The 25,837-nt window shown below is 49.2% G+C and overlaps 1 protein-coding gene across 3 annotated transcripts; it reads right to left on the bottom strand.

Annotated features, from left to right (window-relative positions):
* Nucleotides 1–2,380: 2,380 nt before the first annotated feature.
* Nucleotides 2,381–8,284, bottom strand: LOC133230973 (myeloid cell surface antigen CD33-like). Of its 3 annotated transcripts, XM_061389113.1 has the most exons (7): nucleotides 8,131–8,216; nucleotides 7,686–8,066; nucleotides 7,202–7,480; nucleotides 6,923–6,976; nucleotides 4,457–4,523; nucleotides 4,030–4,110; nucleotides 2,381–3,775 (listed from the first exon to the last, which is right to left on the bottom strand). In XM_061389113.1, exons 1-6 carry the CDS (start codon nucleotides 8,162–8,164, stop codon nucleotides 4,038–4,040), a joined length of 888 nt encoding a protein of 295 aa, XP_061245097.1. In that variant the 5' UTR covers nucleotides 8,165–8,216; the 3' UTR covers nucleotides 2,381–3,775; nucleotides 4,030–4,037. The 3 variants fall into 3 exon arrangements, with proteins under 3 accessions (XP_061245097.1, XP_061245099.1, XP_061245098.1); XM_061389115.1 differs by having other exon boundaries at nucleotides 2,381–4,110; nucleotides 8,131–8,284; XM_061389114.1 differs by lacking the exon at nucleotides 6,923–6,976 and having other exon boundaries at nucleotides 2,381–4,110.
* Nucleotides 8,285–25,837: the final 17,553 nt, after the last annotated feature.

Raw genomic sequence — 25,837 nt, 5'->3', positions numbered from 1 at the left:
CCTCAGTTCTTCCAGGTGTGGAGCTGACATTGACCAAGACCTTAAGGGCCTTTCCCAGAGACAGACTGCCCCACGTCCCCTGTCTCTCATTTGTAAAAGAAAGCTTTAGCCTCCTAAAGTGAACATGAAACTCTTAGTCACTCAGTCGTGTCCGATTTTGCACCCCATGGACTGTAGCACACCAGGCTTCCCTGTCGTTCACCATCTCTTTGAGGTTGTTCAAACTCATGGCCATCAAGTCGGTGATGCCATCCAACCATCTCATCCTCTGTCGTCCCCTTCTCCTCCTGCCCTCAGTCTTTCCCAGCATCAGGGTCTTTTCCAAGGAGTCAATTCTTTTCATCAGGTGGGCACAGTAGAGGCAATGGGAAGGGCCAAGCTCTTTTCTGGGATTGTCTGATATCTAGGTTCCCTCTTTCAAGGAACTAATAGCCCTGTGAAGCAAGAGGAAGTCCTTACAGAAGTGTGTGTGTGTGTGTGTGTGTGTGTGTGTGTGTGTTCGCGTGCGTGAGTGCAGAAGAGGAACCTCAGACCTTCTCTTATGGCAGCTTGGCAGTCTTGGGAGATGGTGCTCATTTACCCATCTTTCAGAGAGATGCTGCAGTCCAGAGAGGGCAACGAACAACCCAAGGCACTTGGGAAGCCGGGACCTGCTGCCGCCTCTCCTGGCTCTGCATCCTGTCCTTTGGAACCTGCTCTGGTACCAGGGGCTTCCCTCATAGCTCAGTAGGTAAAGAATCTGCCTGCAATGCAGGAGATCTGGGTTTGACTCCTGGGTCAGGAAGATCCCCTGGAGAAGGAAATGGCAACCCACTCCAGTATCTTGCCTGGAGAATCCCATGGACAGGGAAGCCTGGAGGGCTATCATCCATAGGGTCACACAGAATCAGACACCAAACTCCTAAGTTAAACCCAAACCCCTAATTTATCCCTCTCCCCACCCCCTTTCCCCTTTGGTAACCATAAATTTGTTGTCTATGTCTGTGAGTCTGTGTCTGTCTTGTAAATACATTCATGTGTATTATTTTTTAGATTCCACATATAAGTGATTTATGTAATGTTTGTCTTTGACTTACTTTAATGTGATAATCTCTGGGCTCATCCATGTTGCTGCAAATGGCATTATTTCTTTACATTTTAGTAATATTTCTGAGTGATATTCCATTATATACATAGACTATTATCTTTTTTATCCCTTTACCTATTGATAGATGCTTCGGTTGCTTCCACATCTTGGTTATTGTGAATAGTGTTGCTATGAACATGGAGCTGCGTGTATCTTTTTGAATTAGAGCTTTCTCTGGATAAATGCCCAGGAGTGGGATTGCTGGATCATATGGTGACTCTATTTTTCTTTTTTTAAGGAACCTCCATTGTGTTCTCCATAGTGGCTGCACTGGTTTACATTCCCATCAACAGTGTAGGAAGGGTCCCTTTTCTCCACACCCTCTCCAGCATTTACCACTTGTAGACTTTTTGGTGAGTTTGACTGGTGGCCATTGATACCTCATTGTGGTTTTCATTTGCTTTTTCATGAAGATCCTTGTTGAATGAAAGTTCAATCATATGACTGCTCCCCTCAAAGACTTCTGGATACTGCCTTGGCCTGAAGCCCTCCCAAAGTCTGTACCGCCTCGGGGTGTGTAGCATCCCCCCAGCTTCTCCCCATGTCCCTTCTTCCCTGTGCTGTCACACACCAGCCTCTGGCTGCTTCCGCAGCACAACACAGCTGCATCAGAGCTTTAACGCTCTTTCTCCCCTCCCTCACACCCACCGTCTTGGAATAACTCTCTCAGGTGGACACAGAACCTGCTTTCTTACCATCATCAAGTCTTGGCTCAGTCTTCACCTCTCGAATGTACAAAACTGTCCCCCTAAATGTCATGTGGTCTTTCCCTGGGTCATGCTTCTCTAAACACATATTACCATCAAACACTCTCAATTTTTTTCCTTATTTCCTTTTGTTTGTATCTTTGTTTCCAGAAGGACAGCTTCTTCATGATAGAGCTGTAAAAAATAAACTTTTTTATTGACGTGTTTGACCCCTGTGTCAGGAAGATCGGCTGGAGGAGGCCCTGGCAACCCACTCCAGTATTCTTGCTTGGGAAATCCCATGGACAGAGGAGTCTGGCGGGCTACAGTCCATGGGGTCACAAAAGAGTTGGAAACGATGGAGCATGCATGCCAATCCACACCATAGTTGATTTGCAATTTACAAAATGTTGTGTTAATTTCTGCTGTCCAGCAAAGTGATTCAGTTATGTCAGGGGAGTGTGTAATTTCCTCGGTTCTGTCTCATCACCACAAAAATTTGAAGCGACGGACGTTAAAGCCCTCAGACAGACCGTGTCTTAGCTCTCGGACAGATCAGTGTTACAGCTCCGTGTTACAGCTCAGCTTTATTTAGAAAATAAAGGAAAATACATCCTTGAGGCGTGAGCACATGCCAACCCAAAAGATGCGAAGAGAAGAGGGAGTGAGAGAGAGAGAGAGAGAGAGAGAACGAACACATGCGCGTGTGCAGAAGAGAACCCCGCCCCCCAGGCCCTTTGGCTCCTTTTTTTATATGTTTTTTCCTCCCTCTGGGCCTGCCTTATGTAAATTGGGCTAGCCAAGAGTGCTGTTTGTTCTACCAGAGGTCCTCACCCCGGGCCTCAGACCTTCCTTTGTTCTATTTTCACGGGCTTTTCCCTTCCTTGTCTTTTAGTCACCGCCATTCTGGACTCCTTTTTCCTATTCTAACTACCTATCAGTTATATATACATATATATTCCTTTTCATATTCTTTTCCATAATAGTTTATCACAGTATGTTGAATACAATTCCCTGTGCTACGCAGTAGAATGAGGGTCTTGCTGTTTATCCATTCTATATATCACAGTTTGCATCTGCTAACCACAAAATCCCAGTCCATCCCTCCCACACCAGCCTTCCCCTAGGCAACCACAAATCTGTGCCCTATGCTTGATGACAGATTTAAAAATATATATATATATATTTATTTACTTTTTTTTATCTAGCTGTCTTAGTTGCCCCATGCAGGATCTCTGGTTGCAGCATGTGGACTCTTAGTTTCAGCATGTGGGATCTAGCTCCCTGACCCATGATCGAACCCAGCTGACCTGCATTGGGAGGGCAGTCTTAGCCACTGAACCACCAGGGAAGTCCCAATGACTCGGAATTTTGATGTTGTATTCACTGATGCCCGCTGGGCACCTACAACTAGATGGCTTAGAGTAGATATGCAGTAATACTTTATGAATAATCTATAATTAAATGTATGTCACTCTTCCAACCAAAACCAGACAATGAAGTGCACACATACACACACACACACACAGTGATGTTGAAGACTGAGCCTGAAGGTTGCTGAGGACTCAGAGAGGCAGGGATGGAGAGGAAAGGGTGTTTCAGGAGAAGGAACTGCACATACAGTCTCAGAGTCCCTGATTCTGACCAGGCTGGGTGTGGAGATGTTGGGAGATGCAGACAGAGGGGTAATCTGGGTGGAGAGTCAGCAGGGGAGAGCCCACCAGGGCTTTGAATCCAGCCTGCAGTGTGGGCCCCACCATCCCCTGCGTGGGGAGGAAACAAAGCTAAGCTGCTCTGACTGTGCGGGAAGTGGACGAGAACTCTCTGGTGAGTCCTCTGACCGGAGGGCTGTGTCTCCCAGGGAGAGGAAGCAGGAGATGCATCGGTTCAGTGACTCAATGAAGAGATGAGGCTGCTGGAAGGACCAGGGTCAGGACAGGGAGGAGACGGACTTCAAGATGAGCTGTGCTTAGGAGGAAGAATGGACAGCATTTAGTGAATTGTTGGATCCCAGAGGAGGGAAGGCTTGCCCCCTCCCCAACATCTGGCCTTAGAGGCTGCCTTGTCATCAGTGCGACAGGGAGCCAAGCAGAGAAGTGAGTTTGGAGAGGAAGATGGCAGCTCTTCTTTGGCCACGCTGAGCCGGGCAATCCTGAGGGCCATCCTGGGGGAGGTGTGCAGTGTGATCTTGGGCAGTGAGATGCCTGCATCGCTCACCTGAAGGGTTAACCTGGGATGGCGGTTGCATCTGAGGTGCCCCCTGCCGGCCTGGCTGTCTTCCTCCTGCAGGACTTCACGCTGAGAGAAGAAGAGACCAGGCTGTTTCACTCTGGCCAGAACAGGGTGCAACTGGGCGGCAGACTCACCCATCCCCCATTCCTTGTTCAGGGGCAGGAGGGGTGACAGGTGGAAGACGTCATTTGACCCCACAGACCTTCCACAGCACAGCAGGTATCTCCAACCTTGACGCCAGACAGAGGACAGCCCATACCCCAGGGGAACCCTAAGCACTGCCAACTCCACACCCCCCCCCTTCCCATCAGCCCCCTGCTGGCCCTGCCCCACCCCCGGTGGTGCTGGTTCAAGGTGCAGCCCCCTGTGCCCTGCCCTGCCCACCCCTCCTCTCTCCCGGGGCAGTGCTCACAGGAGGGCCAGAAGGCAGAGGAAGAGAAGTGGGATCTTGACAGCTGCTTCCCAGATGGCCACCAGGACTGGCAGGGACAGAGTAAATGAACAAAGTAGGTGATTAAATCGTTAAGCCCACTAGGGGATCGTAGGTAAAGAAAAAAGTATGAGAGACCCTGCAAGTTAATGGTCACTCAAGAGAGCAGTCTTGCTTAGCAACAAAACCATGCAGGTGAAGCATGAGACGTGGCCCCAAACGATACAATGACTGTGGCATGAGACCCCACACCCTGCCCGGTGAGCTCGGTGAGTTAATGAGCCCTAGGACGTGCTGTCTGCACACATAAAAAAATAATAATTTACGGAGAGAGGACCCTTAAAAGTGAAAGACCCTCAGTGTACTGAGACGTGAATTTTCCATGATGCCACGGCAGCCCCAGCTGGACCATGTGGGGACAAGCAGACTCCCCAGCATGATGTGGAAGGGGAGCTAGTGAGGAAATGTGACGTCTACTCAAGAATGAAGAAGGAGGTGATCTTTTCCCTGTTTCCACCTTTCCTTTCTTTATGAGACTGTAAACCACTGAGATCTTGGGCCATGGCACCCTCTGGAAAATTGGCCTGTAAGCCTCCTCAGCGTCCTATTCTAATAAATCACTTCTTATCTGTGACTTTGCCTCTTGATGAATCCTTTCTGTGCTGAGTCATAAAGAACCAGAGCTCACTGGAGCCCCCCCAAGAGGCCACTTAGTGATTTCAGCACCACCTTGCCACGTGCCCTGACTGCCCTGCAGGAAGGTGGGATGAGGACAAATTCACCAGCTGGACCTCATCTTGGGTCCTTCCTCTCCCACGAGGACTCCAGGCCTTCTTGACTCACTGGATGCCAGACCCCATGTGCCTGCGCCTCACCCCATCCCCATGCCCTTACCTTCCAGCAGTTGAATGGGGGGGGGTGTGGGGGGCGCAAAGCGTGGAAAATGCATGAGTTGGACTTCATGAAAACGAAAAATTCTGCTTATCAATTGACACTACTGAGAAAGTGAAAAGCCAACCCATTTAATGGGAGAAAATATTTGCACATCATAGATCCGATATGTATGTAGTATCCAGCCTATATTTTTAAAAACTTACAATTCAACCACAAAAAGACAAACATTGCAATTTAAAAAAATGGAACAATGGATAAAAAGATTTCTCCAAATGACCAATAATTTCCTTTTAAAAAAGGAATGACATCATTACTCACTCCATAAACATAATTGAAATCATGATGAGATATTTCTTCACACCCAAATTTCTGTTGCAGTTTTAAAGGAAAATAACAACATCAACAAGGATCTGGAGAAATTGGAAGCCACATATATTGACGGTGGGAACGTAAAATGGTCCTGTCAGTGTGGAAAACAGCTGACATTTCCTCAGAAATTCAAATGTAGAATCTACCATTTGACCCAGAAATCTCACTCCGAGGTAAATGGCTGAGAAAACTGCAGTCAGTGATCAAAACCCAAAAAACTATAGCAACATTCATAGCAGCGTTGTAATAGCCCCACAGTAGAAACACCGCAGAGGTCCAACCACTGCTAAACAGATAAACAGAAGCTGGTCCCTCCATGCAATGAAATATTATTCAGACAAAAAGAAATTGATACTGATACACAATGAATGAATGATCCTGGAAAGTGGTTTTTTATGCGAAAGGAGCCACATGGAAAAGGCCACAGTCTTGTAACACTCCACTTGTATGAAATGTCCCCCATAGGCAGATCCATAGACACGGACAGCAGGTCAGTGGTTGCCCAGGGCTGGGGAGGACAGTGTGGTGAGTGACTACTTCACGGGCACCAGGCTTCTCTCTGGGATGATGAAGATCTGAGATGGGTGGGTTTAGGGAGTAGTGAGACTTGTACAACATCGTGAATGTTCTCGAAGCCAACTATTGTCTATTTTAAACTGGCTAAAACGGTCGATTTTATTTTCTCTGATTTTTCCTCAATAAAAATAATGCGTTTAAATAAGCAATGTCATGTAGAGATGCCAGTTTTCATTTGGTACGGGCAAAGATCAAAAGGTTTCACCATATAGGGCCTTGGTGAAAACAAAACGCTTTCAAAATATATGATCCATCAAAACATGCATAAGTCACAAGCTATTGGGAGGAAAAAAAAACTGCAGAGCTGAAGGAGTCAGGTCGTGGGTGGTGAGGGGCTTGAGGGGTGGGCTCTGCCCTGTGGATGTCGCCCTGCTTTTGGGGAGCAGAGGAGGAAGTGGACAAGTCCCAGGGGAGTGAGGGGCTAGTGTGGACACCTGGGCACAGTGGCCATGGAGACAGAGGAGGGGCAGGGACCACTGGGTTCACCCACTAGGGGGCTCTGGTCACTGGGGTGGGTCCAGAGTGAGGCAGGGACCAGCAGAGACCAGCCCAGCCCTGAGCCAGAAGCAGCCTCGCTCCTGACAGCCCAGGAGGGGACCTTCTTCCTACCTGTGCTGTTTCCTTGGAAGTCTCTGGTCACTGGGCTCTGTGGAGCACCCGGGACTGGAAGAGAGGATCTCCTTCCTCAGTGGGAGGACCGGGATGACGGAAGTGTAGTCATCCCCTCCCCGCCCCACCCAGATCTGCAGAACCCAGGCGGGACAGGCCTTATGTCCCTCTAGCCCCCTCCCCAGCCGGGCCTCCAGGACAAGAGTACCACAAATCCGCAGCCTCGCCCCCCTGCCCGACACACCCTCAGGCCCCCCGGCATCCTCACCCCTCACTCACAGGTGACATTGAGCAGGATGGTCTGCTCCACGATCGCCCCGCTTGTGGGGAGCTTCACCTGACAGGTGAGCCTGGTGCCGTGGTCCTGGGGCCGTGGGGTGAGAGTGAGCACCGACGAGAAGGGGGTCCTGGGGCCCAGGGAGCTGGGGGCAGCTGACGTCCAGGAGAAGATGGGCGGCGTGGCCCGCTCACAGGCCCAGGGCACAGAGCAGGTCAGGTTTCCGGGGCGGCCGGGCTCAAGGGCCCCCGGGCTGCGGACGTGGGGCTGGTGGGTGAGGGCTGGTGAGAGGAGGGGGGAGACGGGGGATCCGGAGGAGGCTTTGAGGTGTGGCCCCCCAGGAGAAGCTTCAGGCTTCAGTGCAGCCCCTACCTCTGAGCTCCCACCTGCTTTACCCTCAGCGCCTCCCAGGAGGGGCCCCCACCCCAGCCCTGCCCTGGGGCCCCCATGACCCCCACTGTGGCCTCTCCTAGATCCACTGCTTACCTGTCACATTCAAGAAGAACAGTTCAGACAGGTAACTCCATTTCATACTTCCTTTTTCCACACGAAAAAAGTAGGAACCTCTGTCGCTCTTTCTGGCGTCTCTGATCTCCAGGGAGCAGTTGTTGTCCCTGGGGTCCCCGAGGAGGTGGAATCGGCCCTGGGTCTCCTTCTGAACTTCACGGTCTAATTTGTTTGTGGCCACGGGGGCATCCTTGAGTACTTCGGCCCCTTCCCGGAACCAGAAGCCATGAACAGGGGTAGAACCATTGTGGAAGTCGCTGGGATAGTAGACAAAGCAGGGCACGCGGACACACAAGCCCTCCTGCACCGACACGGACCGCGGTGCTTTCAGCCAGTAATTCGGACCCAGAGCCAAGGACCCTGCGGGAAATCAAGGATCAGCCGAGCCCGAGCCCCACCCACCCCTGCCCCACCGTCCACTCACCCGCCCACAGCAGCGGTAGCAGCAGCGGCAGCATGTCTGAGCCGGAGGGTGTCTGGGCGTCTTTGTGTGAAAAGAGAAGGGAAGGGAGAGGGAGGTAGGGCTGTGGGGAGACCCATGGGAAGCTGGGGAGGAGCAAGAGACTCTGTTCATAGAAGAGGAACTTCAGAGCCAGAGCTCCCCCCGCTCCACACACAGCAGACAGGACACCACTGGGCCCAGAGACCTGAGACCTGCCCAGAGAGGAGCAGACAAGCAGGGGACCCCTGTCCTGACCCCATCTGGGGCTCATCCATCCAGCAGTGCAGTGGAGACAAGGAATGTGGCTTATGAACCTCCAGACCTCTGGACCTTGGTGGAGGCGCCTCCTGACCTGTCATGAGTTTGCCAGGGGCGTCTGCAGACCTCAGAGCCATGTGGGGTGGGGGATGTGGTAGATGTCTGGATGGCTGGGTCCTGCTGCCCTGGCCAGGGAGGGTCACCTTGTTGTGCAGACTATTCTTACCCCTGCCCCAACACTCCAAGGGACATTTGGATATTGGGTGAAACTAGCATCTGAAGGGTGTGGGCAGAGGCCAGGGAAGCTTCTTAACATGCTATACTCCACCCCCAGCCCCTACTCCTGCAACAGAAATCATCCAGCCCCAAAGTCAACAGTGCTGGGACTAAGAATCCAGTGACTGGGACTTAGTCCAGACCCTAGAGGTCCTCAGTTCTTCCAGGTGTGGAGCTGACATTGACCAAGACCCTAAGGGCTTTTCCCAGAGACAGACCGCCCCACATCCCATGCCTCTTGTTTGTAAAAGAAAGCTTTAGCCTCCTAAAGTGAACGTGAAACTGTTAGTCACTCAGTCGTGTCTGATTTTGCACCCCATGGACTGTAGCAAGCCAGGCTTCCCTGTCCTTCACCATCTCTTTGAGGTTGCTCAAACTCATGACCATCGAGTCAGTGATGCCATCCAACCATCTCATCCTCTGTCGTCCCCTTCTCCTCCTGCCCTCAGTCTTTCCCAGCATCAGGGTCTTTTCCAAGGAGTCAGTTCTTTTCATCAGGTGGGCACAGTAGAGGCAATGGGAAGGGCCAAGCTCTTTTCTGGGATTGTCTGATATCTAGGTTCCCTCTTTCAAGGAACCAATAGCCCTGTGAAGCAAGAGGAAGTCCTTACAGAAGTGTGTGTGTGTGCGTGTGTGTGTGCGGGTGCGTGCGTGCGTGAGTGCAGAAGAGGAACCTCAGACCTTCTCTTATCGCAGCTTGGCAGTCTTGGGAGATGGTGCTCATTTACCCATCTTTCAGAGAGATGCTGCAGTCCAGAGAGGGCAACGAACAATCCAAGGCACTTGGGAAGCCGGGACCTGCTGCCGCCTCTCCTGGCTCTGCATCTTGTCCTTTGGAACCTGCTCTGGTACCAGGGGCTTCCCTCATAGCTCAGTAGGTAAAGAATCTACCTGCAATGCAGGAGATCTGGGTTTGATTCCTGGGTCGGGAAGATCCCCTGGAGAAGGAAATGGCAACCCACTTCAGTATCTTGCCTGGAGAATCCCATGGACAGAGGAGACTAGTGGGCTACAGTCCATGGGGTCGCAATGTTGTAGCCACGTGTTCGAGAAACAAACTCACTTAGAAGGACATCGCAGATAGTGGAGTGCAGTTTATTACACCGGCGGGTGCAAGGCAGAGTCTCCTCTTAGCCAAGGACCCCAACCAGTTTTTGTGAAAACCTTATATACTCTAAGTGTACATGCCTAAAGCCACCTCCCCAAATTCCCCAAAACTAGTCTGAACAAAGGAAAAGAAAGATACAATCAAAGTTAACTCTTGATTCATATGCCTTAAGCCTAGGTAGTTAACAGTGGACAATTATCAATAGTGGTCATACCCCAACAAGCATAATAGAATGTATGATTCTATTCGGTTATACAGATAATTAGGGTATTCTTTTAGGGGACCGGGAGCCCTGGGGCTCTTCCTTCCCGGGGCCTGGTTTTCTAGTTGGTATGTTGTTTCCATAGATAGGGGGCATATAGCTCAAAGTCCACAGTCCGGCCCAAGATGGAGTCCCGCTTTCAAGATAGGACCTGTTCTGTTTCCTCCTTCAACAAGAGTCGGACATGACTTAGCGACTAAACCACAACACCCTGCATACCAGGGAGCAAGGCACTCCAGGGCATGTATCAGAGTTACTACTCTTCATCGCTTGCCTGTGTGCTCAGTCACTTCAGTCGTGTTCGACTCTCTGCGACCCCATGGACTGTAACCCGTGAGGCTTCTCTGTCCATGGCATTTCCCAGGCAAGAATACTGGAGTGGGTTACCATGTTGACCAAGATCAGGGTGGCCGAGTTTCCCAACTCCACGGCTCCCCCTAATAGTCCGATGCACTTGGGGTGATGGGGCTTTGCCTAGCAGGTCTAGGAGGACAGCGGCTGGGAGTTATTAGGGCTCCGCCTGTTTGCAGTTGCACAAAGGGCCCAGGTTAATATTCCTGGTGCTCTCCAGGCCTAAAAAATAGGTGGAGATGAAAATTTATTAACATCTGTGGCTCAATCAATAAAGAATCTGTCCTCAATGCAGGAGACCTGGATTTGATCCCTGGATCGGGAGGATCCCCTGGAGAAGGGCATGGCAACCCACTCCAGTATCCTTGCCTGAAAAATCCCATGGACAGAAAAGCCTCGTGGGCTACAGTCCATGGGGTCGCAAAGAGTCGGACAAGATTGTAGTGACTTAGCACGCACACATGCTTATTGCACCTGGTAGAAATTTTCCCTGGGAGGGGCTGTGACATTTTGCTCTTCCGATAAGAAAGAACAAAGCTGAGCTCTAGAAAGAGATTAAGGACTCTATGAGACAGCTTCCCTGGCTGCCACCTGCCCCCAGGTGAGCTCTGGGACTGGCTAAGGGGAGCCATATCCAATATTGTCGCAGGGAAAAGCTAATTCTGATTCCAGGTTGGGACTGTCTCTTTGACTTGCTTTCGTTACTTTTGTTATTATGATCATACATAGTGGCCTGCCTCAGAGAACTTGCCCCTCTGCCTAACTGTTAAAACTGAAGAGCCCTTGTTCAGGACTCTGTCCACTTGTGGATGGCTACAGGAAGGAAGAAATTAACACATCCCCTGCCCGAGGCTTGCCATTCTAGGAGATATTTGGAAGATTAATGACCTTTTTACTTTGTCTCCTCACCTCCCCCTGCCCCAGTCTCTGATCTGTAAAAGATCCTGGCTTCCAGACTCCAATAAGAGGGTTATTTTTACACTTAAGTCTGCCATCCTCTTGGTCAGCGGGCTTTCTGAATAAAGCTGTATCCCTTGCCTCTGCAGGTTTGTCTCCAATTCACTGGCCTCTCATGTGGTGAGCAGAGCGAGCTTGGACTCAGTAGTAGTATTAATAGGTCTTTCTGGAGGGAATCATTTCCCCAGTATCATCAGATGTCTCTGATTCAGAGTCTGATGAGGTAGGAAACCTCAGGCTCCTGGCTAGGGTTCAAACAAGATGCTCCAAATTATAAGGAATCCAGGACAGAATGGATCAGTCCAGCTCCGGGTCTGCTTGAGGGCAAGAGAGTGAGTCTCTGGAGGCTGGAATGAATTCCAAACCTGTAGGCACCTCCCAAGTGGAAGGGGCCTTTTGAGGGTCTCATTGCTTTTAACTCTTAGGTTCTTGCATGCGTGCATGCTGTCCAACTTCAGTCATGTCTGACTCTTTGGGACCCCATGGACTGAAGCCCACCAGGCTCCTCTGTCCATAGGATTTTCTGTCAAGAGTACTGAAGTGGGTTGCCCTTTCCTCCTCCAGGGGATCTTCCAGACCTAGGGATCGAACTCGCATCTCTTATATCTCCTGCATCAGCAGGCAGGTTTTTTGCCATTAGCGCCACCTGGGAAGCCCCTTAGCTCCTGTAGTGAACTGGAATTGGGCTCTGAATGAAACCAGTTCTAGCTGAGCCACCAGGAAAGCCCACTAAAGATTATACTCATAAATCAATTACAGTAAAGAATTTACTTATGGTTGGAAGGGATGCCCACAACATATGAGCGTTAGGAATAACAGTGTCAAAGTTCAGCAGTTCTGTTTATCCCTTTAAGACGCGGGACAGACCTTCATCCTCAGTGCCAAAATGGCAGTGTTAACAGGGACTGTTACAAGGGCTTTGAGCTTTGTAATCTTCTATGATGGTCTTTAAGCCTTGAAGGACTTCTTGTGCGTGCGTGCCAAGGTTCTTGAGTTGTGTCCAACTCTCTGCAACTTTATGCGCCATAGCCCACCAGGCTCCTGTGTCCAAGGGATTCTCCAGGCAAGAATACTGGAGTGGGTTGCCGTGCCCTCCTCCTGGGGAATCTTCCCAACCTAGGGATCGAACGTGCCACCTGGGAAACACTGAAGATCTTCTTATAGGATATTAATTCTGAAAAGCGATTTTGAGAGATCTATTTGAGTTTTTAAAGTCTTTATATATTTTTTAACTTTATTTATTTGGCTGTGCTGGGTTTTCACTGCTGCATGGGCTTTTCTTCAGTTGTGGTAAGTGGGGGCTTCTCTAGCTGTGGGGCACTGGCTTCTCATTGAGCGGCCTTCTCTTGTTGCAGAACACAGGCTCAGTGCTTGTGACTCTTGTGCTTCATTGCTCCCCAGCATGTGGGATCTTCCCAGATCACAGATCGAATCAGTGTCTCCTACATTGGCAGGTGGATTCTTTACCCCTGAGCCACCAGGGAGGCCCTAAAAGTCTTTAATGAATTTGTTACAACATTGCTTCCGTTTCATGGTTTATTTTTTTGACTGTCGAGGTGTGTGGGATTCCAGCTCCCTGACTGGGGATTAAAGCTGCATGTCCTGCATTGGAAGGTGAAGTCTTAACCACTGGACTACCAGGGAAGTTCACTGGATTTTGGTGGGAGGTGTACTGTGACTTACCAGTTGGAGATTTTGCCCGTAAGGAGGGTAGCTGATTCCGTAGAGATAATTGATCAGTGTTTCCAGGTTCAGCTTTAGCTTTGTCAGGGATGGAACAAAGAAAAGATGTCAGAGGGTCATTTAATTCGCTTGGTTGGCTGCTGTCAAATTCTAGAATTATTTTCCCCTTTGGGAGAAAGATAAGACAGCATGATACTTCTTTAAGGAGTCTCAACCTGATAAATCCAGAAGGGTGAAGGATCAAAGGAGAAAGGATGAGCACCTCAGAGGTCTAAACAGAGGGAGCAGGTTCAGAGGCAAGAATCTCTTGGGGTTCACTGGAGATCCCCACTGTTTGGATGATTTTAGTGCTCAAGGCAGGGGAGGTTTTATGGTAGTGGGTCGAGCACCAGAAGTGTGTCTACTGCGTGAACTGGGACCAGAGAGATTTACTCCCAATCTAGAGAAATGTTTCTCAAACCGGTGAAGAAGGAGAAAGGGGAAAGAGGTCCTATAGCTCCTCAGAACTCCATCATTGAGAACTGGGAGGAAAAAAGCGCCTTAAGACCTTTACTTTATGATAGTCCTTTCCAATGTCCTGTCTTTGTTTTTGTTTTGCAATAAGAGCAGAAACAAAGAAGGTCTTGCATTCACTGAGGGATCTTCAATGACTGGAGTTAAAGATGAAGAATTTGGGGGGTCTTCCTTTTAGGGAGCTCCTCTAGAGAGTGAGAGAGCTGTTTTTCCAGGTTAGCTAAATCTTCGACAGCGCTTACCACCTGGTCCTTTTTATGAGAAAGAGAGGTCCCAGTTCAGCCCATTAGCAAACATAGAATTAAAAGCTACCTGGTTGGAATCAACATCTGAAGAAAGATCAGAATGTCCTTTAAAATACCCTGAAGCTGATTGTGATAGTCATAAATGTAAGGCAAGTGCAGAGAAAAAGAGACCAAGCCGGGCAGTCAGGCAAGAAAAGGGAAATTTATTAGAGGGAAAAGAGAGGGTGAGTGGCTCTTAAGGAGAACCAGCGTCCTCCCTTTCTGATGGAGTCCTTCTTATACCCTACTAATGAAAAATTCTCTGAAGGGATGGTCTGTAGCTGGAGGTCTGGAATCTGGTGGTCTTGCAGCTTTGAGAAGATGGGCACCAGCGAGATAACAGGATGCCATTTGGGCAATTTGGTCAGTCTCACAGATCGCTGTGATTTTATTCTTTGTTTGCGAGGTTGACATAACGAGCCATCTTATCAGTGAGACCCCATGTGGGCCCCATCAATAAACAGGTTTGTTAGATTTTTGCATGCAAGCCTGAATTTTGTCCAATCAACAGGCTTTGGAAAACCCCTAGGAATCACATGAAGTGGCCCAGTGATTGCCCAAGCCTGACCACATATTAAATTAGCAGGCTGGCCTCCCCATAGTAATCCTAGAGACCTTTCAGGCTTTCCCCAATTAGTGGCTTTCACTCAGTGGTGGAGTCACTGGCAAGCCTTCACTTATAAGCATATGAACTAACTGATGAGTTGGTGAAACCAGGGTGAAAAGTTAGGCTGACTGTATTGAAGGCTGTCCACTTAAAGCAAAACACAGAGTATCTAAGTTTTATTCAGGATCTTCCTGAGGACTGTAGCCTGGGAGACAGCTCTGAGGAATGGCTCCAAAGAGAAAGGGGAGGAGCCAGTGTGTATTTGCATTTGGTGGGTGGGGAAAATATATCATCAAGCACACATCTTAGTAACTGATCACTGCTCATTACAAAGAACAGATATACCAAGTTAATGCATTTAGAGCTTTTTTTGAGTATGACTGATGCTGAAGTCTGGGTCATTGAAATTCTTCCTGAGCTATGCCTCTTGGGGCCTGATTATCCAAAGCACAGAGTACCTCATCCTGAATTCCTCTCAGGGTGCACTGTTGGTGGGAGACTGCAGCACGTAGTGACTGAAAACCCTTGTAAAGTTAAGTGATGAGTGATGCTGTTTGTTCTCTTTTTGGTCACAGGTGGTCCAATTCTGTTTTAAGAAAAGTAGGTTGGGATATCAAAAATTCCACATAATGGTCATTGATATTGTAAATTGCCACATGTCCCAGGTCCTTCCTTGTGGGTATCAAGTCCTAAAGATAATCGGCCACTCAGAAGAGTGTCTCCTCCCCAGCCCCTCCCACCATGTGATTTAGAGTCCATCTCTGAGCAGGAAGGGGGTGGAGACCACACTTCAGGGCCTGAGAAGACACAGGTCTGTAAAAGGGCACAGGAAGCAGCTGGGACCCTGGAGAGATCCCTCCAGCAGGAGGACCAGAGTGACTCATGGACCTTTCTAGACCCGGGTGCAGACTCTGGAGAAAACTAGTCCCTGTGGGTAAGAGAGTCAGGCTAGTATGATATGGGGTGCAGGGGGAGAAGGGAGTGACCCAGGACCCTCAGTAGAACTTTCATGAACTCACACACTTGGGCACAGCTTGCCCAACACACACACACACACACACACACACACACACACAGATAGCATTCATCTCTACCCACCACAAAGCATGATGAAATTGAATCCCAGCAATCACTTCCTCTGGGTTGACTTCCTCTGCCCTGATCCCCTCCACCACCTCTCTGGCAGGACCCTTCCCAATCCTTTACTTTCCCCCGAAACACTCTGCTTCCTCCTGATACTGACCACTCTCATGTTTCCCTGGTGGCCATGTACACTGTCCTCCAAAACCTCTAAAGTTCACACCTGGAGCTCTAGGGGAGGGGGTCTTCACTATCTTGCCTCCTCCATGGAAGAGGTTCCCAAAGCATCAGATGCCTGCCCAGATAACAGATCCCCACCACCATTCATTTTCATGCCACTGAACCTATATGGTAAATCAAGACAGTGTAAATCCTCTTGGGGGAGTTTAATCCACCCAGATAACCATTCTGAGCCCTCCTGCTGGGTTCCACCCTGACCTCTGGGGAGCTGGGGACACAGAAGTGAGTCAACAAGGAAGATGGACATGGGGAGGAGAGAGCTAGGGTGCCAGGGTGCCGGGGTCCAGCCCCGGTGGATCCAGGGAATTCGAAGCGGGGATGGCGTCGGCGAGGATCAGGAAACAACTGCTTAATTAAACGTTAATTAAGGGTATAAAGAGTAATAGAATAAGGATAGCTCAGTGAGGAAATTCAGTGGAGAAAAGAGGCTGAATAATTCAGCCAGAAGGTAAGAGAAAGAACGACATGGTGAGACCAAGTTTCGGTGAACAAGGCCCGCACTTTATTTTCCAAAGTAGTTTTTATACCTTAAGTTATGCATAGAGGATAATGGGGGAAGGGGTAGAGTCTTGCAGCAAGCCAGGCTTTCTTCCTGCAAACTTATCATATGCAAAAGCTTAGGTGATTTGCATCATCTTCTGGCCCGGAGGCCTGTTAACATTTTAAGATCCTTTCTTCAGAAAACTTATTTTTCTCTAACGGTGATTGGTCAGGAGCCACCCTCCAAAAGCATTAGATAAAGTTGCATTCCTACAGAGCAAAGGTGTGGTGGGCTATAACAAGAAAAAGAATTAACAGGTTACAAACATTAAAGCTACTACTTACACCAATTATATTAATCAATACACTGCCAGGGACACAGCAGGTAAGGGATATGGAAACTTAGCAGCAAACATTGGCCCAACAAGTGAAAATCCCTTCACCAATACAATTTCTAATCAATCTTTTAACTGCTCAAAGGAATCTGTATTTAGACAGTTTAGAACATCTCCTGCCTCTCACAGTTGGGAGGCTCTGAACAGTCACACGTGGCCGGAAAAACCTATTCAGGCAGGCTAGAGGATTTCCAAAGGAGTTTGTAGGTTGAAACACTGTCACACCCAAGAATTATTAACTGGAGCTGTAAGCTAACTCTTTTTCAGAGAGGTAGTGGGGGACAGCCCCCCGTAAAGTCAGAGGTGTAGGTGAAAGCACAAAGCAGAAAGTAGGCAGACTCTGGTTTGGGGGGTAGATTGCTCGAGAATTTCCAGGGAGACTCCTGAGGCTTGATCCCGCGTTTGCGTATGCCAAGCCTCCTTCCTCACGACCTTTGCCAGGGGCAGAGCTCGCTCCCCGCACCAGGGATCTAGAAATGGGGAAGAGCATGTGCAAAAACCCAAGTCAGAAGAAAGTGAAGTTGGTCAAGAGAGATCTGTATGTCTGACTGGGACACACAGCCTGGATGCTGTGTCTTCTGATGAATGAATGAATACATGAGTGAATGAATAGAGGTGGTAAAGTAGGGTAGATGTGACTCAAAAAGAGCCTACATTGGGTCCTACAGACCAGTTCACTCTCTAAGAGTGTGAGAGCACTGGGGAGCCATGGAAGATACATAAGCAGAGGGAGAGCAGGATCACCTGTGGGGCTTCGTAAGGATTCACAAAACTGACTTGTGAGGATGGGCTGGAGGCTGAGTATCCCGAGAGGAGGCCAGCCTGGAAAAGGATGATGAAAGAATGGACCAGGGCAGGGGCTGAGGTGACGGGGAGAAGGAGAAGGGTCGGGGGTCCTTCGGAGCTAGAAACCCATTCACCAGTGTCTCTGTGGATCGTCACCTGTGGGTATAAACCTCTGTGTGTGTGTCTTTTTCTGTTTGTCTTCCTCAGCCAGTCTGCTGGCCTGTGAGACCACCCAGGCCTCCAGCCAAATGTACATCAGCCCAGACCCATTCACAGGTTTGAAGGGATACCGGAGCCTCCTGATTTTCAACAATGCCCATAAAAATGTTCAGGAGTCTAGTTGGCACCGGGGTACAAATGACACCGAGGAAAATCTTATTATCAGCTACAACACCACATCTCATTCCCAGCAGAATGGGCCTAGGTACAGTGGCCGGGAAAGAGTGTCCCCTACAGGTGCCCTGCTGATCAAGGAGTCTTGATTAAATGATATAGGGAGCTACACCGTGCAGGTGGACGCTATCAATGACACCCAGAGAGCAAATGTCTGGCTCAAGATTCGAGGTGAGTGGGCAGCTGCCCCACTGCCCGACTGCACTGAGTTGGATCTGGAGGTTTGGGGAGTGGTGTTCCTTGGAGCTCACAGTGTCTAGTCTCCACCTGCCCTCAGATGACATTCGGAGTCTTGGTAGATCATAGTCTAGCTTCTCCCCAGAGACAGGACCCTCACCATGTTCAAGGGCTCCAAGTTCCCTCTCAGTGTATTAGTTATCTCCTGCTGTGTGACAAATAGGACAAATAGCCTCAAGCTTAGTAGCTTAAAAGAACACTCATTTCTGTGAGTCAGAAGTCCAGGCATGGCTCAGCCATTTCCAGTGCTGAGACTCACAAAGTGTCAGCCAGGGGTATGTTCTTATGGGTGACTCTGTCCATAGGATTTCACATCATGGCTCTTCGTCTCTTCAAGGTCAAAAACAGTATCTCTCTCTAGAGTGGTGAGAAGGAACCTTATATAACAATGGGTAAAGAATACACCTGCAATCCAGGAAATTCAGGAGATGTGGGTTCAATCCCTGGGTCAGGAACATCCCCTGGATGAGGGTATGGCAACCTACACCAGTATTCTTGCCTGGGGAGTCTTACCTGGGAAGTCCTGTGGACAGAGGACCCTGGCAGGCTAGAGTTGGATTCAGTGACTGAGCACTCACAGGCACACAATGATGGGAGTGACAGCCCACCCCCTTCGCCATCTGCTATAGGCTACAAGAAAGTCACAAGTTCTACCAGCATTGAGGGGATGGGATTATACAGGGGTTATAGGAGGGAGTGGAGATCATGGAGTCATCTTGGAATTCTGTCTACTCCACCGACCTCCAGGGGGCTCCACAGGGCTAGGGCAGGACAGTGTGGATTTTGAAGACTGAAAGACTTTTGCTTACCTCTGACTCTGTATATAACAAATCGCCGTAGTCTTCCCTCTCTGATCCTCTTGTCAGTAGAATCTGAGATAGTGTGGTCTGTTGTAAGGTTAGAGGAAGTATTTGTAAAGGGAATGGGACTCAGAGAGTAGGAGGAATTGTTATGGAGAGCACAGACCATTTCTCAGTCCATACGACCCCGTGGTTCCATGGATGGAGGGTCCAAGTTTTATAGAAAGAACCACATGACAACAGGCCTATGGGAAGAACTCACCATTTTTGCAATGAACGGCTATAGGGATGGCTCCGCCCATAGGACCACAGGCTCAGGGGATCGCCTGCATCTCGACTACCTGTGCCCACTCCTTGCTTCCCTGTCTGTCTCAGCCCCGAGATCCTAGATCCCATCTTATAATTCTGGGCTTCTTCCCAGCCTGCTCTGAAAGCCCCTATGGAGAGGAACAGAGCTTGGAGAGGCAGAACCAACCCCTAATCTTCTCCTTCCTGCTTCACCCAGTGTTTGAAATCCCAGGCATCTCAGTCAACACCAGCTACGCAGGACTGAATGTAGACTCCGTGGCTGCCATCTGCCAGACCAACGACACGAATGTCTACTGGTTTGTAGGCTACACACAGGTGTCCAGCTCTGAACGCGTGACCATCTCTCCAGACACTAAGACCCTCATCATCACAAGGATCAGGAGCAACGACTCACTGCTGCAGTGCTCAGGGTCTCCCAGGGACATCATGACAAAACAGGCAGAGAGTGTGGCATGAGACACCGTGAAGACAGCTGTCCTGGCTTCAGATCCCAGTTCTGGCTGTTTGAAGCTTTGGACTTCAGAATTATCCTCACTGCTCACAACCCCGGTCCACTCAATTTAAACTGAGGGCCCTAATCCCTACTTCTCAGACAAGAAATACTATGAATGCACGCACATCTAGCTTTTGTGTAAAGAAGGGACTGAGTGCATGCTCAGTCTCGTCATACTCTTTGCGACCCCATGGAATCCATGGGATTCTCCAGGCAAGACTGGAGTGGTTTATCATTCCCTTCTCCAGGGGATCTTCCCAACCCAGGGATTGAACTTGGGTATCCTGCATTGCAGGTGGATTCTTTACATTCTGAACCACCAAAGAAGCCTGTCTGCTTCTACTCTACACCTATTTTATTGTGACATGAAGGGCAGCCAGATAGCTGGCCCGTAGTAAGTCTCCATAACAGAAGACACTGTGATGACTCTCATTATGTTGGCCCACCTGCCTTCATGGGGTGGGTCTGGGGATCCACTTGGGGCAGAGTGGGGACACCCTTGGTAAGAGGGAGACTTCCTGTGGATTGAGAGGAGACAGGACCCCCAGAGGTCAGAAGCATAGTCCGGGTGTCCTGCCCTGTCTCTGCAGATGGACCCTCCTATGCAATAATCTTCAGCATGCCTGTTAACTACCAGGGCATCCTGCCTGCTGAGATCAGCTCCCAAGTGAAGATGGAGTGTCTTTCTGATGGCAGACCGCAAATCAAGTACCACTGGATCCACAATATCTCTGTCCTGAGCTTCTCAGAGAAGAACATCACCCTCCTAAGTCTGACCTGGGACCAGATGGGCAGATACAGGTGCATCCCGGAGAACTCTGCCACCCACGAGATCTTGTACGATGAAGTCCAGGTCCAGGCTCACGTGCCCAGTGAGTGCAGCAGCTGCCCCTTGCTCTCTCCAAATCCTGCCATTCTCATGCCTCTGCCTAGGCAGTGCTTGTCATCAGAAATGCCCTCTTCATTGTGTGTTACCATCCTCACGATGGTCAGATGAAGCCCCCCCAACCTCCTAGATCCAAGTCCAGATTGCTTCCTTTATGAGGCCCCCGGAGTCCTCAGGTCAGAGTTGGAGTGAATTCCAGGGATGCAGGATCAGCCAACACTGACTGAGCATTTACACTAGCAGCACCATTCTAACCTGGGTGACCCTCCAGTCTCCCTACAGTGTAAGTGGCCATTATTACCATCACCTCCACTGTACAAGTGAGCAAATGGAGCTTCAAAAACTTTGGATGCTTTGTTCAAGGCTCCAGTTCTAATAGGTAGAGGACTCAAGATTCAAACCCTGGCCGTCTGACCTCACAGCCTCTGCCCTCCACAGATCCGCAGGGCTGCTCTGAGATGAGGAAGTGGGAACACGCCAGGGGAGGTGGTGCAGGGGACGTTGGGAGCTGTCCATGGTGTGGCCTCTGGAGCAGGTTAGGAAGGAGTCTGCACGTGGGGGAGGCACCTATTCAGGGACCTCACGTCCGATCCTCTACACCACGGAGAAGGATGGACAGGCTTGGGAGAGAGCAGGCATGCAGGGCCATGAAGAGCAGGAGCTCTGGAGCCCAGTGACCTAAGATCAAATCCCAGCTCTGCTGCTGCCCCTCTGCGTGAACAGGGGCCGCAGTGTCACCTCTGTGAGCCCCAGTTTCCCCCTTTGCAGTTTGGTAGTGAGGGTTCTAGTCGATGGGGTTGCAGGCACGAGGAGCTGTCAGCCTGGCTCAGAATGACATGAGTGGACGCTGAATGGGGGCTGGAGACATTTATTTCAGTCACTCTGCACTATTTACTAAGCATCGAATGATACAATTTTTGTGTATGTATGATGCCTCATTTCATGACATTTGACACATGCTGCACTGTTAAACTTCAGGAGGACAGAGGCTGGGCAAGTTCTTTGATCACCAATGTGTTTTTAACATAGCACCTGGCACACAGTTGGAGCTCAGTGAATGAATCCCCCTGGAAAGAGTTCATGACCCTGTGTATGCAGCCCACCCTACCCTGGCACTTTCTCTCCCCTGACGGGGGTTGAAGCTTTGCCAGAGCAGTTATTGCTGCCTGTTGTGAATCTGGATGTCTCTATGTTTAATTCTCAACTGTCCACCAGTTAGAATTCCCAGTTAACTCACAGCTAGAATGCCAGTCCCATTAGGGCAGGAAGTTTGCTTTGTTCACTGCTGAGCCCCTAGTACCCGAAACAGTGCTCGCACGTGGTAGGGGCTCGTGAGTCTCCGAGGAACCGATGTGTGGGTGAATGAAGGGATGAGCAAATGGCCGGTCATGACCTCCATGCCTCTTCTTCTAGAGATTAGCCAAGATGTCACCATGTCAACACTGCTCCTGAACTTCCTCATGACGTGATCAATCTTGGGCTATGTCCTCCTCTTTACACTCATCCTTCTGGGCCTCATCAGATGTTACTCCACCAGGTACCCATCACTCTGGGCCCAGGGTGGGACACCAACTGGGGACTGGGACTCTAAGACCAGCACACCCTTGAGAAGGGGAGGCAGAACCAGAAGGGGAAGTGATCAGCCAGGAACAGGGCTGTCAGGGGTCATCTGGGCAAACAAATAGTTCTCAAGGAGCAGAGGCTTGTAGGGGAGAATAAGGGTCTGGGGTCAGCCATGCCTCTAAACAGCAGTGAGGTTTCGTCCAGTGACATCTTTTCAGCCCAGTTTGTTTGTGTTTACAGTGTAGATATTGAAGGTCAACCTAGAAGGGCAGGTGTGAGAATAACAGGGGTGCATGCCAAGTATCCTGCATGTATCTGGTCATGGTAGTCACTAGTTACCAAGAGAAGTTGGGGAAACGGGTGGCAGAGGTCAGTGGTGCAGGGGAAGAGATTGGGTGGAGAGATGATTAAAATCTAGGTTTGAAACTCAGCTTTGCTGCCAGCTGGATGGGTGACCTTGAGCAGAGCATTCCTCCTCTCACGTCCTCCCGGCCCCTACTGGAGGATATGAAGAGTCACACTGCCCTGGAGGGTAATGTGGGGATTAGACACACATTGTGGAGGATGAAGGGACTGGCATTAGTTATACAAACAGAGTGGAGCAAAGATTTCCATTCTCATCGCTATAAACATTTGGGGTCAATCATTTCAGTGGGGCTTCCCTGGTGGCTCAGCAGTAAAGAAGCTGCCTGGCAATGCAGGAAACTCAGGTTCGATCCTTGGGTTGGGAAGATCCCCTGGAGAAGGAACTGGCAGCCCACTCCAGTGCTCTTGCCTGGGAAGTCCCAAGGATGGAGGAGCCTGGTGGGCTACAGTCCATAGTGTCGCAAAGAGTCAGACATGACTGAAGCAGCTTAGCATGGGTTCTGTGGCAGGCGTAGGCAGGTCAGTGATGTGAGTCGGCTGTAGGTGAAGCGGGCACTGATCAGGCAGGGGATGGACTGAGAGCAAGAGAACAGCCATTCTGAGTGGCCTGACCATACAGTCCACCATCCCATGACCCATGACGTCTTCCTCCAAGAACTTAAGACCTCAGATATATTAAAAGTATGGGGGGAAAGCTATCTAATCACAAAGGCAAAAAAATCAATAAAAGTGTGGGGACTTTTGGTGTAGAAGTCAAGCCTCTAGATTCATCACCTCCTACTCCTGGGGTTCCTTCAGGATGTGCGGGCTTGGAAAGAAGCAGTGACCTCTCATCTACCCACGACTCTCCTATATTCTTACAGTTTCCTGTGGATCCCAGATTTGACTTCTTCCCTAATTCCTCTCCATAGGGCAAATCGGTCTGTACGACTGTCCACCTCAGACATGGAGGAGACGACCTGATGGGCAAGGAGGTGAGAGACCCCATAGAGACGAGCTGGGCTGGAAGTGGCCCAGGGACTGGCTGGAACCGACAGTAAAGCAAAGGACTCAGGCCAGTCACTCTGGCATTGGAGGTGGAGGCTCCTATAGAAAGTCTACAGTCTGCTCCTAGGACCGGGCGGTGGTGGGGGGGTGCGGTGAGAGGGTGGGGAAGCCCAGGAGCACATGGCTACTGACCACTCCATCTGCCAATCAGAACCAGCCAATGGGATGTAGACTGGGGCGGGCTCTAGTTCCCACGCCTCCTCCCCACAGTAAATAGGATTCCAACTTCTCCACTTCCTTAACCTGACCCTGTGGGACCACCAGAGAGGCTGCAAATATGCCCCATCTCAGCATCGCCAGTAACAGAGAGACGGAACCATCTGCACATGTCCAACAGTCGAGAATTGCTTAAACGGGGCACAGCGCATGTCACGTGAATCTGTCATGGTTAGAAACTTCGCTGGGCAACGAGACTCACTGGTGTGCAAAATGTTCAGACTTGATGCCGAGTTAGAAACGCACAATACAGACCATGTATTAGCTGGTGGATATGGATAAAATTTTACAGTTTGTATGACTGTCTCCACATTTTACATACGTATGTATGCATGATGTACATATAGTAAATATGCAGATCTGTGCAAAAATTGAGTAAAATGATAATTATCAGCAGTTCTGTCTCAGTTTCCTTCTTTGCACTTTACTGTATATTCTGAGTGCAGTTTTTTTCATCACAAAGTGTATAATTTGTTCTCATAGTTAGAAAAGACAACCCAATACTTTGGCAGAAACCAACACAATTCTGCAAAGCAATTATCCTTCAGTTAAAAAAAATATTTAAAAAAAATCTGAAAAAAAGAGAAAATATAACCCAATAAATTTAAAACATCATGAAGTTAGTTCAGACCCCATAATGCCATTTCTGAAACTTTTTTCTGAACTTTCTTCATGGGTGTGTCCAAAAATATATAAGCAAATTTGTTCATCACCATGGCAGTTAGAATGAAAGGAAGGAAAGGGGAACAAGGAGGGAGGGAGGAAGAAAGAGATTAGCTAAATCTCCAACAGAGTTTCCCAGCCCATCCTGGTCCTTCTTATGAGACAGAGAGGTTCCAGTTCAGCCTTTAACAACCATGGAGTTACAAGCTACCTGGCTGGAAGCAACATTTGAAGGAAGATCAGAATCTTCTTTCAAATCTGAGGCTGATTGTGATAGTCCTGAATAGGTTCATCAGGTTTTTCTGTGCAAGCCTGAATTTTGTCCAATGAACAGGCTTTGGAAAAACCCTAGAAAGCACATGATAAAGTCATCTAGTGATTGCCCAATCCTGATTGTACAATAAATCAGTTGGCTGGTCTCTGGGTTCCTAGAGACCTCTCAGGCGTTTCCCAGTTAGTGGCTTTCACTCTGGTGCTGGAGTCACTGGCAAGTCTTCACTGATAAGCATATGAACTAACTGATAAGTTGGAGAAACCAGGGTGATAAGTTAGTCTGACTCTATTAAAGGGTGTCCACTTAAAGCAAAACACAGAGCATCTAAGTTTTATTCAGGGTCTTCCTGAGGACTGTAGCCTGGGAGACAGCTCTGAGGAATGGCTCCAAAAAGGAAGGGGAGAAGCCAGTGTGTATTTGAATTTGGGGGCTGAGAAAAATGTGTCATCAAGCATACATCTTGGTAACTGATCACAGCTCATCACAAAGAACAGATATACCAAGTTAATGATTTTAGTGGTTTTTTTTTTTTTTTTTTTGCATATGACTGATGCAGAATTCCTCTTGCCTGGAGAATCCCATGGATGGAGGAGCCTGGAAGGCTTCAGTCCATGGTGTCACTGAGGGTCGGACACGGCTGAGCAACTTCACTTTCACTTTTCCCTTTCATGCATCGGAGAAGGAAATGGCAACCCACTCCAGTGTTCTTTTCTGGAGAGTCCCAGGGACAGGGGAGCCTGGCGGGCTGCCATCTTATGGGGTAGCACAGGGTGGGACACGACTGAAGCAACTTAGCAGCAGCAGATGCAGAAGTCATCAGTCAGAATTTATGAAATTCATCACCAGAAGAATTCATGAAATTCTTCCTGAGTCATGCATATGGGGGCCCGATTATCCAAATCACAGAGTGCTTCATCCTGTTTTTTCATCCCGAAATCCTCTCAGGGTTCACTGTTGCTGGGAGATTGAAGCAGGTAGTGACTGAACCCTTGTACAACCAGGTGATGAGTGAGCTGTTTGTTCTCTTTTTGTTCTCAGGTGGTCCAATTCAGTTTTAAGAAAAGTCATTTGGGGATATCAAAAATTCCTCATAATGATTATTGACATTCTAAATTGCCATGGGTCCAAGGTCCTTCCTTGTGGGTATCAAGTCCTAAAGATA

The sequence above is a fragment of the Bos javanicus genome, chromosome 18, assembly GCF_032452875.1.
Source record: "Bos javanicus breed banteng chromosome 18, ARS-OSU_banteng_1.0, whole genome shotgun sequence".
In the NCBI taxonomy this organism is placed as follows: Eukaryota; Metazoa; Chordata; class Mammalia; order Artiodactyla; family Bovidae; genus Bos; species Bos javanicus.
The sequence above is the reverse complement of the archived record's forward strand: the minus strand, read 5'-3'. Positions and strand labels throughout refer to the sequence as shown.

Bases quoted from the DNA above. Each gene is read 5' to 3' on its own strand.
- LOC133230973 (XM_061389115.1), bottom strand. From the start codon at position 8,164: ATGCTGCCGCTGCTGCTACCGCTGCTGTGGGCGG. The intron at 7,481-7,685 runs GTAAGCAGTGGA...TCCTCTCACCAG, and splicing joins GTTCTTCTTGAATGTGACAG to CCCTCACCCACCAGCCCCAC. The intron at 6,977-7,201 runs GTGAGTGAGGGG...CCTCTCTTCCAG, and splicing joins CATCCTGCTCAATGTCACCT to TCCCGGGTGCTCCACAGAGC.